The 14,787-nt window shown below is 43.0% G+C and overlaps 1 protein-coding gene across 13 annotated transcripts in view; it reads right to left on the bottom strand.

Annotated features, from left to right (window-relative positions):
- Window positions 1–14,787, bottom strand: part of PTPRM (protein tyrosine phosphatase receptor type M) — a 725,043-nt gene that overhangs the window by 202,815 nt on the left and 507,441 nt on the right. For 8 of the 13 annotated variants that reach the window (XM_059724225.1, XM_059724226.1, XM_014606664.3 and 5 more), the window contains one exon: window positions 9,842–9,871. The exons of the other annotated variants lie outside the window; for them this stretch is intronic. In XM_059724225.1, the coding sequence (XP_059580208.1) occupies window positions 9,842–9,871 (30 nt within the window). The remainder of the gene's footprint in view (window positions 1–9,841; window positions 9,872–14,787) is intronic. 13 annotated transcript variants of the gene reach the window in all.

Genomic DNA, 14,787 nt, shown 5'->3' with positions numbered 1-14,787 from the left:
GCATCTAGGGAGAAGGAACCTGCAACATACCTATAGGCTGGGGAACTTCTCAACAACACAGTGGCTGAAAGTGATCTTGGAGTCATTGTTGACTCCAGGATGGACATAAGCCACCAATGCGAGGAAGCAGTCAGTAAGGCTAACCGCACCTTGTCGTACATCTACAGATGCATCACAAGCAGATCCAGGGAGGTGATCCTTCCCCTCTATGCAGTGCTGGTCAGGCCACAGTTGGAGTATTGTGTCCAGTTCTGGGTGCTGCACTTCAAGAGGGATGTGGCCACAACTCAGTAAGTGGCCCTCCACCCAAAATAATTGCCCACCCCTGATTTAAACATAATAACTAATATGCAAAAATTCATACTACATCTGTCCCAGTGACCAATGTAAATTACATTAGTATACCAAACAGATATAAAGTAAACTGGTATAAATGTGTCATAGTATCATAGTTTCTAGGATCGAAAGGGACCTGAACAGATCATCAAGTCTGACCCCTTGCCCTGGGCAGGAACGAGTGCTGGGGTCATAACACCCCAGCCAGATATCGATCCAGCCTCCTCTTGAAGGCCCCCAAAGTAGGGGAGAGCACCACCACCCTTAGGAGCCCATTCCAGAGCCTGGCAGACCTAACCGTAAAGTAATGCCTCCTGATATCTAGCCTGAACCTGTTCTCAATCAATTTGTGGCTATTTCTTGTTATCCCAGGTTGCGCCGGGGGGAACAGAGCCTCACCTATTTCCCTCTGGTCACCCCTGGTGAGTTTATAGACAGCCACCGGATCTCCTCTCAGTCTTCTCTTGTGGAGGCTGAATAGATTCAGGCCATTTAGTTTATCTTCATAGGGCCTGTGGCCTGCTGCCCCCTGACCATGTGAGTGGCCCTCCTCTGGACCCTCTCATGTCCTGTGACCTGGCTAGCTGGCATGTGCTCTGCAGGCTGTTTGCACAAGGTTGCACCCCTGGGGTTGGGAAGGTCATATCTATAGGGGCAGGAGGGAAAGTTGTCTTGGTGCCAGAACCACCCCCTGGGGAGTAGAGTTCAGGGGGTGGAAAGTTTGTCCACACAGAACAGGAGGGTGGGAGAGGAGGCACTGTATCCTGGAATGCTGGAATACTGCAACTTAGGTAGCTCATCTGTGGGAGCATGAGCTGGGGCAAACGAATCAGAGAAAAACCTGCTGGGAGTTACATAACTTTAAAGTAATCTAAAGTGTGCTTAAAACTAGTTCCAGGTGTTAACATCTGGACAATCCAGGGGCTAAGGGCTCCAGGAGCTACCTAAAATTAACATGCAACAAGGCTCTTAGCTTGTTTCCCATAACAAACTGCTACCTTGAGACAGCTCTTGACATGTGACACAGCAGTGTAGCTTGGTGCAGGAATGAATATAAACTTGGAGAGATTTCAAAATGGGAACATCAGCTGCTACTTAGAATGTTCAGCAGCTGCATGCTCTTTGCTATGAGTTCAAAAGCCTGTAGAAGTACAAGTGAGATCTTACTGTAGCAAATTAAATGGTCAGCTGAATATACCCATGTGGGTGACTTCTCTAAAAATCTCTTTTCACAGGAATGAGCTTTACATATATTTAGAGGAAAGCAATCTTAAGTAAATTCCTAACATCCTCCAAGGTTCTTGCTTCTAGTGCTATCCTTCACCTCAGGGGCAGGCAAAATATGGCCTGTGGGTCAGATCCATCCTGCCAAGCTATTCTATCTGGCCCGTGGGGCCCCTAAAAAATTTAGAAAATTACTTATCTGGGTGTGGCTGCCTGTCAAAGATGACAAGGCTCAAGTGGCAGTAGGACCAAGGGAGAGCTAGCAGCAGAACCCAACAGCTGAGCAGCAAGGCCCACTTGCCTCTGTCCTGGCCCTAGCTGCTCCCCTCCCAGCCCCCAACTGGAAGCCTCTGGCTTCTGGCCTGGTGACCCTTTGGCTGTTCCCCGCCCTCCCTCCAAGTAGAAAGCCAGATGAGATCGGACAGAGGGATGGGGGGAAACCTCCACGATCAGCCCATGCAGCCGGGAACCATGTGGTGCTGGCCAGGGCAGGATGGAACCAGAGCTGCCAGTGGGCAAGGGGAGCAGCGGGGGGTCAGCAGGTGGGGGGAGCAGTGGAGGAGAAGGGGGGAGCAGCAGGAAGCAGCGGTGGAGGTGGCTGGGAAGTGGTGGCAACAGTGGTGGGCCAGCATGCAGGAGGGAAAGCAGGGAAGCAGCAAGAGGTGGCAGCAGCAGGTGGGAGCACAGAGCCCATGCTGGTGCCCTAGGGCTGGTGGGGCGACAGAAGCATGGAGCCTGGGCGCAGGGTCTGCCTGGCTGCATCGCGTGAGACTTGCACGGAGTCCGCAAGAGATGCACATGATGGAGCCGGCAGCCCGGCCCCATCTCTCTCTCCCTCGCCCTTCCCACCCCCCATAAATCCACACCCTCCCACAGCCCCAACCCCAACCTCATACCCACACTCCTCCACGCCGACCTACCATACCCACACACCCTCCCACTTCCCAAACACCCCCCCCACATACATCCCCTTACCACCCACACACAATATACGATAGGGCCGTTATTTTGAGCTATTTTGTAATTGCCTTTAGATACACTATGCAAGCACATATAAATCAGGACAAAATATTTTAAAATAAAATTAGAGTAAGTTATAGTAGATGTTTTATTTTTTAGTATATGATTTTTTTTTTTCAGTTTCAAGATAGCAGCAAGTCCCCCCCTCCCAAAAGGATTACTTCTAGGGCAAGGGGAGGAACTTCCGGTGGCAAAGGTCAGGGGTTAGAGGTAGGACTTCTAGTGCCAAGATGGTGACCAGGGCGCAGGGCACCCATCAACAGGTGGGGCTACCCTTGTGGCTCTCAACAGCTCACCAAAACTTGTTAAGTGGCCCTCCAACCAAAATAACTGCCTGCCACTGCCTACCTGGAAAATGTATGAAGCTAGACTTTATTGCAACACCCATCTGTGACTGTATATGGGACTATGGATCCAATTCCAGGAGAGATTTTCAAAAGAAATGCAAGGTTTTTAAACATAATTCCAATATATTTCCTAAAATTCTCAGTAAATTTTGTAATGCCACTCCCGAGAATTCAAATCAACTACCTGACTTTCTGGCAATTTAGAGTACTGAAGATAGGGTCTTTTTACAAACATACTACTTTTGCCATAAGACTCTGCAATAGTCGTAATTGCTGTGGTGGGTTTAAGAAAAGATACAGATATGGTGTCTGTACAGAGATCTTGTTTAGAAGGCCAATATCCAGCAAAATAAAGCACCAGGAAAAAAAGAGTGCATGTGACATGAGTGTGTGCCAGCAGACAGAGACTTAGTCCTCCAAGGAGATGCTCAGGGTGCTGGGGCACATTTTAATATTCCAAAGAGGTTTGTGGCACCACAGACCAGATGCCCCTGCTCATCTGGATGTGGCCAATTAGGCCACAGAAGATAACTGTGCCTCTGTTGCTATTAATTTTGAGTTGAAAGTTTTTGTTTCTATAATTTGCATTACAATGCTTGTGAAAGTGAATGAAAGAGGTGAATTTTACATGTGAATAGTTCTGAATTTTGAGCCAAATGAAGAGCATCAGGGTAAGGATAATCTCAAGCAGATTTTCAATGATGGATTTTGTTCTCTTGCATAAAACCTCTCTGCAGAGGATGAATTCTTCTCAGTCCTAGGCCCAAACCATCAAACCAAGCATGGCTGGTCATGATAGATTTGGTAATTTCTAGAAACTAACATGATGTATATTTTCTAGGCATACTAGGACAAGATTTTATTTCACAAGATGAAATAACATTAAATGGACCTGTGTCCTTCACAACAAAGAAAAATATAAATGTCCAGGGTTGAGTAATCTTGCTGAGTAAATCAAAAGAAACCATCTCAGATGCCCAGCTCAAGCTTTGGGCAACAGTAACCAAAACTACTTTTGTAATTGTGACATTTTACCATATTTTCTCATACCACACACCCCTCCCCCCTTCTCTCCATGCCTTGTTTTGGGGAAAAAAAGTTTTTCCAAAGTCATGGCTGAGAGATTTGAACATATGCAGCAGGTCACTAGCCTTAAGCAGCTCCTCAATTGTTGTTCCAGGAACAAGAGGGTTACAGTGCACAGTCAAAAGTTACTGCCAATTTGGCAGTGGCTCTGAGAGGTTTAAAACTGTACTCTGCCCCTGCTGTGTGCTGGCCTTTGCTTGGCAGCCATTAGAGCACAGTATCTCCACGCTTCTATTGCTTCATTCTTCTCTTCTGGTTAAGAAAAACAGTCTCCTTGCATAAGTTTGGAACTCTGATTTTGGCATTGCAAGCTGTATGCAGTATGTGAATAAATACAGTACGCTCTGTTTGTAGATACCTGGCAAAGTTATTTCCTAACTTACTGCAGTTGGTTACTGTACCTGTTAGAAGTCCATCCAAAAGGTCAGGCCCTGTCTGTAACTGGAATAACTCCAATGTCAGTAGCCACCAACTGTGTTAACCCAACCTGGTTCAAAGAGTCCCCCCCCCCCCCATTTCTGGCATTTACCCAAGTGATGTTATTGAGCTGGATGCTGATTAATAACATGAAGGCCTGTGCCTAAATCTCATTCAAAATGAATTCTTACATAATATACAGGCTATTCTAGTTCATCAACTAAACAAAGTGACTAAATGCACTTTTGCTTCTCTGACCAATGTCACTGGGTTCTGACCATCAAAAAACAAGTCAGGAGAAAGTAGAATTATGTCAGTACTAGTTTGGGCAGGGGGCTGGACTCGATGATCTTCCGAGGTCCCTTCCAGCCCTAATGTCTATGAAATCTATGAAATCTATAGTTGCCATGCTGAGAAAACAAGTCATTATAAGTGAATGTCACTAATGACATCTTGCCTATTCTTCCTTCTCCTACCCGGAATGAACTGTTAAGTCCAGAGAACTGCTGCAGAGCTAACAAGAATTACAGGAGAATTACTAATATTATGAACAAAAAAAACCCCAATTCAAGCTGAAGTAGCTACCCACTCTTGCTTCCAGCCCAAACAATCTGCTGCCTGACTGGAGTAAGTGGTATAAAATACAACAGTGACTCAGTCAAAGTGGGGTGGGAAGTAGGAGGAAAGGCTCTGGCATAAGCACTCAAAACCATTTTGAAGAAGGATTATTATTGATGGCAGTGCTCAACTCCCTTTGTCTAACATCTCCTGACTGACTAACTAACAAATACAAGATAAAATGAAATAATTGTCTGCCAAATATGCACAGCTTTAGGCCCACCTCTAATAATCCATCTGCAGTACAAGGCATCAGCCAACTTTTTTTGTCATTTAGGAGGGATTTAGGAGTGGCATTTAATGCAGTCTGTCCCAGGGGAACAGGGATGGTTGAAGGATCCCAGGAAAAAAAACAAAAGAAAACCCCACTTACCTCCGTCAGGGACCGAAGGACGCATGGCCAAACCACCAGAACGATTTGTCAGCCGTACCTACATTCGGCTGAAGCAAGGTGACGTCAGCAAGAGACACCACCTGGAGGGGATAAAAGACGGCCCTGGGAAGGCAGAAGGGGAGGGGCAAGGAGACGGAGGCTCGGGAGCAACGCCCGAGACTCGAGGAGTGCTGCGGCTGCGGCAGCAGCAGGAGCAGCACTGTCCCGGCTGAGAAGGTGGGGGCGGAGCCGGCTCAAGCAGGCAAGCCGGCAGTAAAGGAACCGGCGAAGGCTCAGGAAGCAGAGCCATCTGGAGAGTCAACGATGACTCAAGCCGGAGAACCAGCAAAGGAACCGGCGAAGGTTCAGGAAGCAGAGCCAGCTGGGGAGTCAACGACGATTCAAGCCGGAGAACCAGCAAAGGAACCAGCGAAGGCTCAGGAAGCAGAGCCAGCTGGGGAGCTGACGAGGACTCAAGCAGGAGAGCCAGCAGCAGAACCGACGTAGGCTCAGTAAGGCGAACCGGTGGCGGAGTCAGCGAGGGTTCTGATAGAGAGGTTGGCTGGGAGGTAGACTGGTTAGCCAGCTGACCTCCTGACACGGAAGGCTATTGAAGGACTATTACTGGATGAGACCCCTAGGAAGGGACAAGCTGCTAGATTAAAGGGGAACTCTGGGCCAACAGGGACCCATTTGTGGCTAGCAATCACGGTGAGGGGGATTACACACCACTCGTGGTGCAGGTAGGATGCAGACTGAGTGCGTGGATAGTTGAGGCTAAGGCAGAGGGCCTCGGGGCCCGGGTAACATAGACAAAGACCTGGAGTCACTGGCGGAGTGGCTGGCGGGCCAGAAGAAATCGGGATAGGGACCGAAGAAACCCTGAGGGGCTTGAGGGCTCAAAGACCCACAACGGAAAGGTGGCAAATGGCCAGGGTGTAGGGGGGGTCAGAGCCCTGTGAGTGCCTGCCCCACGGTGTGGCTGCCCTGAAGGCTACCCTTAGGGAGGACCCCTCCACTGAAGCTAACATCAAAGTCGTGGCAGGCGAGAAAAGGGGAACCCCAAACATCCACCAGGGTAGCCTCAGGGGTCCCACCCCAGACCTTGGCCCCAGACGATCTTTGAGTCAGGTCAGGGCAGCTAGGGAGCACCTCTTAGATAGAAGGTGGGCACACAGTCCACTAGGAAAAGAGCACCCATGGCACTTTAGAAAACCACTGAATACAAGACAATGGCAGCCATTTTAGAACATAGATTCTTGGACAGTATAAATGACTGGATGTCACACCCGGTGTCTACAGTGATTAATTAGTAAACTTTAATATGATACTCAGAAGATTGATGATGAATTCAGGACAGCACTACATTGCAACCCAGATTCATGAAGGGCTTTCTTAAAAATAAACAATGAACTACAATTCGTATCAATCTCCTCCTTTCTAAATCAATAAAGAAAAAGAGGAACAAATTCTGCATTGACTTACAACAACCCATGCAAGTTCCCTGATTATAGTGGGTTTGAATGGAGTCAGGATTAGTATAGAATTTGACCCAATATGTTTTTCCTTTTCATTGCCTGCTTTTGATTACTGTTGTTTGTTTATTTTCTTCCCCTTCTTCTCATGGCAGAGGACAATAAAAGCCAGTTCCACTTGAAAGACATGACTCCTCTAGACTGCCAAACAGTTGATCTAAACTTCATAAGTTTTGAGAAGAGCAGATGATCTGCTTTTCCTGGAGCTATTTTGATAGCAATCTGAAGAATCAAGAGAGACCTCACTATAACTATTAATAAATTGTCCTCTCAACTGTGTTACTGGTTCTAGTGCAGAACTAAGCTCAAATACCAAAGTAGTTATTATCATTACTAAAACTGGATAAAGATTTTGAACGGGACCATTTTTCATTGGGCAAAGCAGTTTTATTCAAATTGATTTGTACCGTGGGAACTTGTTGACTGTGCTGATCTTTTCTTTCTTTTTTTTTTTTTTGGATGGAGAAAAAGTCAAAAGAAATCAAAGTTAGACTTTTTTGTTACATTTAAACAATGTCAAACCAATTCATTTTGAAAGGTAAAAACATAGGTTTGATTGTTGTGTTTTAATTAATTTGTTGATATTTAGAATGCATTAAAGTATTGAATTTAATCTATTTTTCATGTTATTTAATACTGCCTGAAATACATTATAGTGTTTGACATTCTGAAAGGACAATGTCTAGTTGGTCCCATATAAATATTTTTCAGAATGTCTGTTACATGGAAAATGTTGAAGTTTTGCCTTTTAATTCTGTATCAGAATTAAAACAAATTTAGAATATCCCACAAAAAAGAAATTATGTTTCCAGCCATCTGTATTCACCATATATTCTTCCATAATATTGTCTTAAAAACAGTTCAAGACAAGAGTGACTGCTATATTGTGAAGCAGAACACCAAGCAACAAATTATGAGTTAATTAGCAGTGCTCTTCTACTTAGGAAGTTTGAAGGAGTTTCAGTTGATTAAGAGGATTGCAATTTGGTGTTTTAAATTCATTTGATTATAAAGTTTCCAATCTTGGAGTACATTTTTGGTAAGTTACTTAAAAATCCAAAGCTTATCCTTCTCCTTTTTAAAATATGTAATTTAAATGTTTATGTTAAAAATGGTTTAAAATAGCTTTAATATGAACGAAACCTGAAAAAATGGTAGGATTTTCTAGGGCAAATATGCATATCATTTAATTTTCTTTAAATGACTTGTCACTTACATTTACTCTGTTTACTTAATTTTACTAACATTTGTTCGTTATAACCTCCATGAAGAAGCATCTTGTATAGGTAAATCCTTGCCTTCAGCAACTACTTGAAATTATTCCCAATCTTTCCACTGCATTTTTATTTGACTTTTAATTAATATGTATTAGCTGATTTTACTGCTCCCATGGCTGTTGAAGACTGCTATTACTGTATATCAACCAGCTTTGGAACAAATTCTCTAAATATTGTACTCCTAGAAACAGGAGAACCTGCATGCTAGAAAGGATTCTGCATCAGTCAAATTCTCTTCTTTCCTTGTTTTAATGTTATTGACTAATTTCCAAACTCCTTAAGGCAATAAAGGCACAATCAGGGCAAAGAAAGAATAAATCAAACAAAAAACTAAACCTTTTCAGTGTTAGACAGTTTACATCAATACATTAAAATGATGAGATGAACATGTTTAAAACCTTAAAATAGAACAAATGTCTTTAGCCAGCCCAACACAGCCTTAAATCCCCAAATTCAAAATAGTTTGGAGAAGCCTTTGTTGAACTCTCAAGGTAATAAGCACTATGCTGAGTAGTGAATGTCACCAAAATCAGGTTCCAAGTGAATTTTATTACATCACTGGACATATTCAAAAATCACATTTAATTAAAAAAATGTTCCATTATATGAGAGAATATATCTGCTTTCACTTCCATTAATAAAATACAAATAGCTATTCATATTAGCATGTTTAGTATTAAGCTTATGAAAGTACAAAAACTCCAGTTGTGTGATTCATTGAATAATTGCTAATGTCATAAAAGTATCACATCATACCATGGGAGTTTATTTCTGCTCTATCTAGTTTTCTGTATCACATTTATAACATTTTTACCACTCGCCTGTGAGATGGAAAATATTATTTTCATATCCTTTTTACAGATGTGGGAATCTTGGTACAGAATCTTGTGTCAGAATCAAGTTCTCACGAGCCTTGGTCTATGCCTTAATAACCAATCCCCACGGCTACCCTTTGCTTCAATCAAAACATGTCTTCTGCTACCTTTAGCAGGTAAGGCAACATTGCTAGATGCCAAAGCTACCTCGCCTCATTCACTATGCAGTAGAGGGCAGTAAAGGGTGAGGCCCTTTGCAGAAAAGTATTTTGTGATTAACTATTGATTTCTGTATCAAATAATGTTTCTTTGTGCCCATACGCTTTATCTGAAATCACCTAGTGACCCATGATATCTTTGCATCATACTTATTTATGGAACAGGAGTGAAATGTTTCAACAGTGGCCACCAAATCCATGCATGTTTAAACAATGCTGTATTTTCAAAAGAAAAACAGAGAACACCTAAATAGATTCTAAAAATAGTTACTTTATATTCTGAAAATATTTTCTAAAAATTCTAGTGAGAATGATGGTGCCTCCAACTGTCAATATAAAAATTAATTGTAGTAATGTACTCAAAATACTCCAACACAGCACGAAGCAAAGGAAACCATAAGAAAATATGTATTTCATTAAAATGATATGAAATTATTGGCCATGTTGTTTCAGGTCTGTGAAACAAACTATGTCTGATTTTCATGAAGGAAGTTGTCTCACTGGCATTCACAACTCATGCACAGAACAACATGGCAGAAAGCATGTCTCTGCTGATGCACAAAGAAGTTACTTACAGGTAATAAGTGTAGGAGTGATAGCTTCTTCTGCCATGATGGTGGAAGGATTTAGGCAGTGGTGGAAAAGATGAAATGGAAGGAAAGAAAAGCCAAATATTAATGTATGAAAAATCAAGATGAACCAAGACCAGAACTGGTGACACAAATGAAAGGTAGCAAGAATGCATCTCAGGCATATCATGCAACATATTCGGAATGGCAGATGACACATCCAATCTTCATAAAACTCTAAGCAGAAACTCACTGATATGTTAAATTATAGATGGTTTAAAACATGTCTAATAGCAAAGTAGTATATAATTAGACATGTAGTATATGTAACTATACAGTATGTACAGAAATACATAAATATTCACACGTAAGGTATAAAAATATGCTTTTATTTTACATTTTAAATGGTTTGGGAAGAGGAGAATGGCTTCCCTAATGTGTTAGCCAGAATTTTAGGAATAAAATGTTTCAGAATGCTTATAAAGTAGCCTCCCTTCCTGCCAGTGCACTATGAAGTTTTTTTGGATGTCTTCTCTTGTTGCTTTCCCTACTTGGACATGTTAAAAAGTAGCTTAGCTGACCACAGAGACTAGTAAACTAAAATGTCCCCTAAAACATATTTCCAGAAGTCCAAACTGTCAAACAGAAGCATGGATCAGTTTTTCATTGGCTTTTCACTGCAGAAGAAAACCAAACTAACTTACTTGTCTTTTTGTCTCTGAATTGTTTTTATAAAACTTGCTTATGTATTTCATTTGGAGGGAAATCCCATGCAAATTCCAATTAAAAGGAATAAAAACTGAAAGTGGGGCTTACTGCTGGTGCAGATAGACTTTATCCCCATTCTGTCAGCAGAAGGAACAACCATCCCTACCCTTTTATTGTTTTTGATTATAGAATTAGTAGGCTCTTTGGATCCCCTGCTTCTCTGTCCATACAAGTGTGGATCCAGTGACATCCCCAACTCACCTCCACCCCAGCAGTCTCATAGTTCATAGTAGGTAGGGCTGGAAGGGACCTGAGCAGATCATTAAGTCCGACCCCCTGCCATGGGCAGGAAAGAATGCTGGGGTCAAACGACCCCGGGTAGGTGATTATCTAGCCTCCTTTTGAAGACCCCCAGAGTAGGAGCCAGCACCACTTCCCTTGGAAGTTGATTCCAGATCCTAGCTGCCCTGACTGTGAAGTAGTGCCTCCTGATATCTAGCCTGAATCTACTCCCTGTCAACTTACGGCCATTATTCCTCATTACTCCCAGTAGTGCTCGGGAGAACAGGGACTCTCCCATAGCCTGCTGGTCCCCCTTGGCTAGTTTGTAGACGGCCACCAGATCCCCTCTCAGCCTTCTCTTGTGGAGGCTGAACAGGTTCAGGTCCCGTCGCTTCTGCTCATAGGGCCTGCCTTGCTGCCCCCTGATCATGCAAGTGGCCCTCCTCTGGACCTTCTTTATGCTATTCACATCTCTCCTGAAGTGTGGTGCCCAGAACTGGATGCAGTACTCCAACCGCGGCCTGACCAGTGTTGCATAGAGGGAGAGGATCATCTCCTTGGACCTGTTCATGATGCACATTCTCCTTCATGATAGCACATTCAAAGCCAGTGAGGAACACCACCTGCAATGTGCAAAGTGCATAGGCTCTCTAGCCCATCTGCTCTGCCTAGACCTCTTCCCTCCCAACCTTGAGGCAGAATCCTGAATGTTGGCAGATGCAGCCTGCAAAAAGGGGTGATTTTCACCCTAAATAAATTCTAACTACTGATTCTAATTGGAAAAAAGCTTACTATCCTAAACATAGCTACAAATAATGTTCATGTGGTGGTAAGATGAAAGGCAGAAATAAACTATGCACGTATTTCCAATTTTTACAACACATACATATATCTCTTTAACTATGGGAAAAACCATGTAAACAGGCCTTGCAAAGGATGCTAACTATGTTAACTTGCCTCTAGCTACATGCTGCAGGCACTTTTCTCTTTGAAAACTAGGCTTTCATCAATTTTTCTCTCATCTTCTTTGTTTGAGGATGCCTTTAGAAATATTTCTCAATTTTTATTCCCATTTTTTCTGATTCTAGCAGTATTGTTTAAACACAAGAAGCCAAGTACTGAATATTTAATCACATGTGGCACATTTGCTAAACGCACACCTGTTAAAATTCAGTTTAAAATGACAGCTAAGAACAGAGTAGCAGGAAGGCTGTGGATACAATCATGCATTTCTTCCTCAGGTACATTGCCTAATATATTTGGTGCTTGAATAAGAAGGGCGAGACTGGGCCTTATCAAAAATAGTTCTGTTTACACATATTGTGATGACAGAGGGGTGTTTTGTATGTGGTGTAATCACAATTACCCCTTTTTTCTCTTTTAAAAAATTACTCATTCTTCGGTTCTCATTTAGAATCTCATGATACTGCAAACCCTATTCCTTGCCATATGTTGCCATGACAGGGATTTAATGTAATTAGTACAAATGTTCCCATACTTCTAAAAGATGCATAGTAATTTTAGAAACAACAATAAATATAATTAATCAGTGAAGCACTGCTGGTACTTCCATACAAAATTCTGCCAAACATGTTATTGAGATAAATTATTCTGTACAGGAAATAGTTGAAAATTCAGGTGCTTTAATTTGTGTGAATACATCAAATTACGATTTGATAAAATAGGAGAAAAATTAAATGTCTCAATCTCAGGTAATTTTTATATTAAGTTCTTATAATACAATCTTGAGGTTTTACACATGACTATCCTTGAAAATTAGATGCTGTTGCTTTTTTTATTCCAAGTAACATGAAGCACCAAGCAGGGAAAACACCCAGAAACCTTAAAGAAACAAAATGCTAAGACTTATGAAAACATTAATGGTGCCCAACCTTTTGGTTTCCCAGGCCAGATGGGTGGTGTGCAGCCAGATCCCTTGCTGGGTCATGCATGGGGTTGGGCCCTGCATGTCCACTTTCACCCTGGCCCAGCCTTATGCTACATTGGCTTGGCTTTATGCACTCGGATTGGACTTTGTGCATCCCAGCCCAAACCTGCACACCCTGGCCAGCCCAGTGACGCATGGATCAAGCCCTGCACTGCCCTGGCCCTGAGAGTCCAATCTAGTGTGCAGGGTCATGCTGCCTCACCCACAGGTCCAGAACTTTGACTGCAGTGCAGTAGCAATAAATGCTGCCACTTTTTGGGGCCTGTGGAGAGCCTGGTGGGCTAGATGGCATAGCTCCAAGTGCCAGATCTGCCTGCAGATTGCTGGCTGAGTGCTCCATTTTGAAGCAATTCCTTAAATACCTGCATCCTCCAGCAAAGCACAGTAGGGGACTGCTTGGCCCTTTATCTTCCCATGGCAGGGGTAGGGAGTGCAGGTGAACTCCCCTGTCCTCAGGCATATCAGGAGACTGAAAGTGGAAAACACGCAGGGAGCTGGAATGCACAGCGACTACATGCTTTTGTGGCCAATTTGAAGTGCTCCGGAGGAGTGGGTGCTGCCTGTCTGCAAGAAACAGAAGCACTCTGAATGTGAAGAGCCCCAAACTGGAGTGGGATTTGGAATGCTTCAAATGCATGTCTGGCCATATCCTAAGTCAGCTCTCTTCATATACTTTTCAGAAAAGAAGGATCTTAATCCAGTGGTTTTGGCCAAAATTTTCATCCGGCGGTTACGAATTTTCTGCATCCGAGGTGGCAGTATGCACTGAATGGATTCTTGTGGGTACTGAGTATGTTAAACAACTTGAAGTTCTTTGGGATAAAAAGACTTTGTAGATAAAAAATAGGCTTCCGTGAAAAGGATGCTAAAATAAGTGCAGTTAGTCACAGGAAAGTTGCCCTATCAGGGGATCTTCCTGGTAATGTCAAGCTAGTATAATGGTTTCTGTCCCACCCATAGGAGGCACTGCAAACAGCTTTCCTTATGACCCAGTTGTTCCAGTTTCTTTACTGACTGCTAGAAACCATTGGCAGGTAGTAAAAAACAGTACTGGCCTGACCTACAGCAAGGGATTAGCCTGGTACACTGCCAGCCAGGTACTACGGAAGGAAGGGGCACTGAACATGGTGCTGACACAGCACAGAGCCTGCGACTTAAACAGATACGACAGATACACACATCAGACCTATTTGAAAGCTCAGGCACATAGGCAGTTCAGAAGAGAACTAAAGATATGCACAACAAAACAATGGTTTTTAAAGAAAGAAGGACTGATCACACACCTCACTGTCAATCTGAAACAGATCCCAACTCAATGAAATATTAATAGGTACTGGTGTACTGCACTCCCACAGCAGCAGCAAGATGGCAGCTCAAGAAGGAACTGCTGCTCCACAGATAAAAACACCCTCAAGCAAACCTTCTTTCATTAACTCTAATTTTTCAACCTCTCTATCTTTTGGAGACATAACTGAAGTAAAAAGAAACAAAGAAAAGTAAAGAAAAAAACCCCAAACAGGTAGACAACAACAGTAAATTGAACTCTCTCCCTAATGTATATGTCCCTGATGTTGTTCCATAAGCCTGAAAATAATTATGGAAAGCACGTTTATATGTTGTTTACCAAACCCTGTAGGATCAGTGCTCTCTCTTTCAGTCCTTTTTTTTCTAATTTGGCAGACAAAAAAACTTTCTTGCCGCACTTGGTGTTCAGGGAGATCCTGAGATTTCAGCAAAGTTATTCTGGAGCTAGGTGGGAGACTGTGGGTGGCTTGCTTGAACTTGTGCACTGAGACCAGATTCAAAATCCAGTCAGTGGAAAAATACCATTGATGTGGATCAAGTCCTAACATAGACAGTTTCAGATCATGTTGGAGAGCAGGAAATCCTTACGGGCCAGCCCGTGGTTGTACTATTAACTAATATAGCACAGCCAGCTGTGGCAGCCACCACATCTGAATCCTGAAAGTAGGACTTAGTGACTGGAGCATCAGACATAAAGGTAAGAGGTTAG

The sequence above is a fragment of the Alligator mississippiensis genome, chromosome 3 (assembly GCF_030867095.1).
Source record: "Alligator mississippiensis isolate rAllMis1 chromosome 3, rAllMis1, whole genome shotgun sequence".
NCBI lineage: Eukaryota > Metazoa > Chordata > Crocodylia > Alligatoridae > Alligator > Alligator mississippiensis.
The sequence above is the reverse complement of the archived record's forward strand: the minus strand, read 5'-3'. Positions and strand labels throughout refer to the sequence as shown.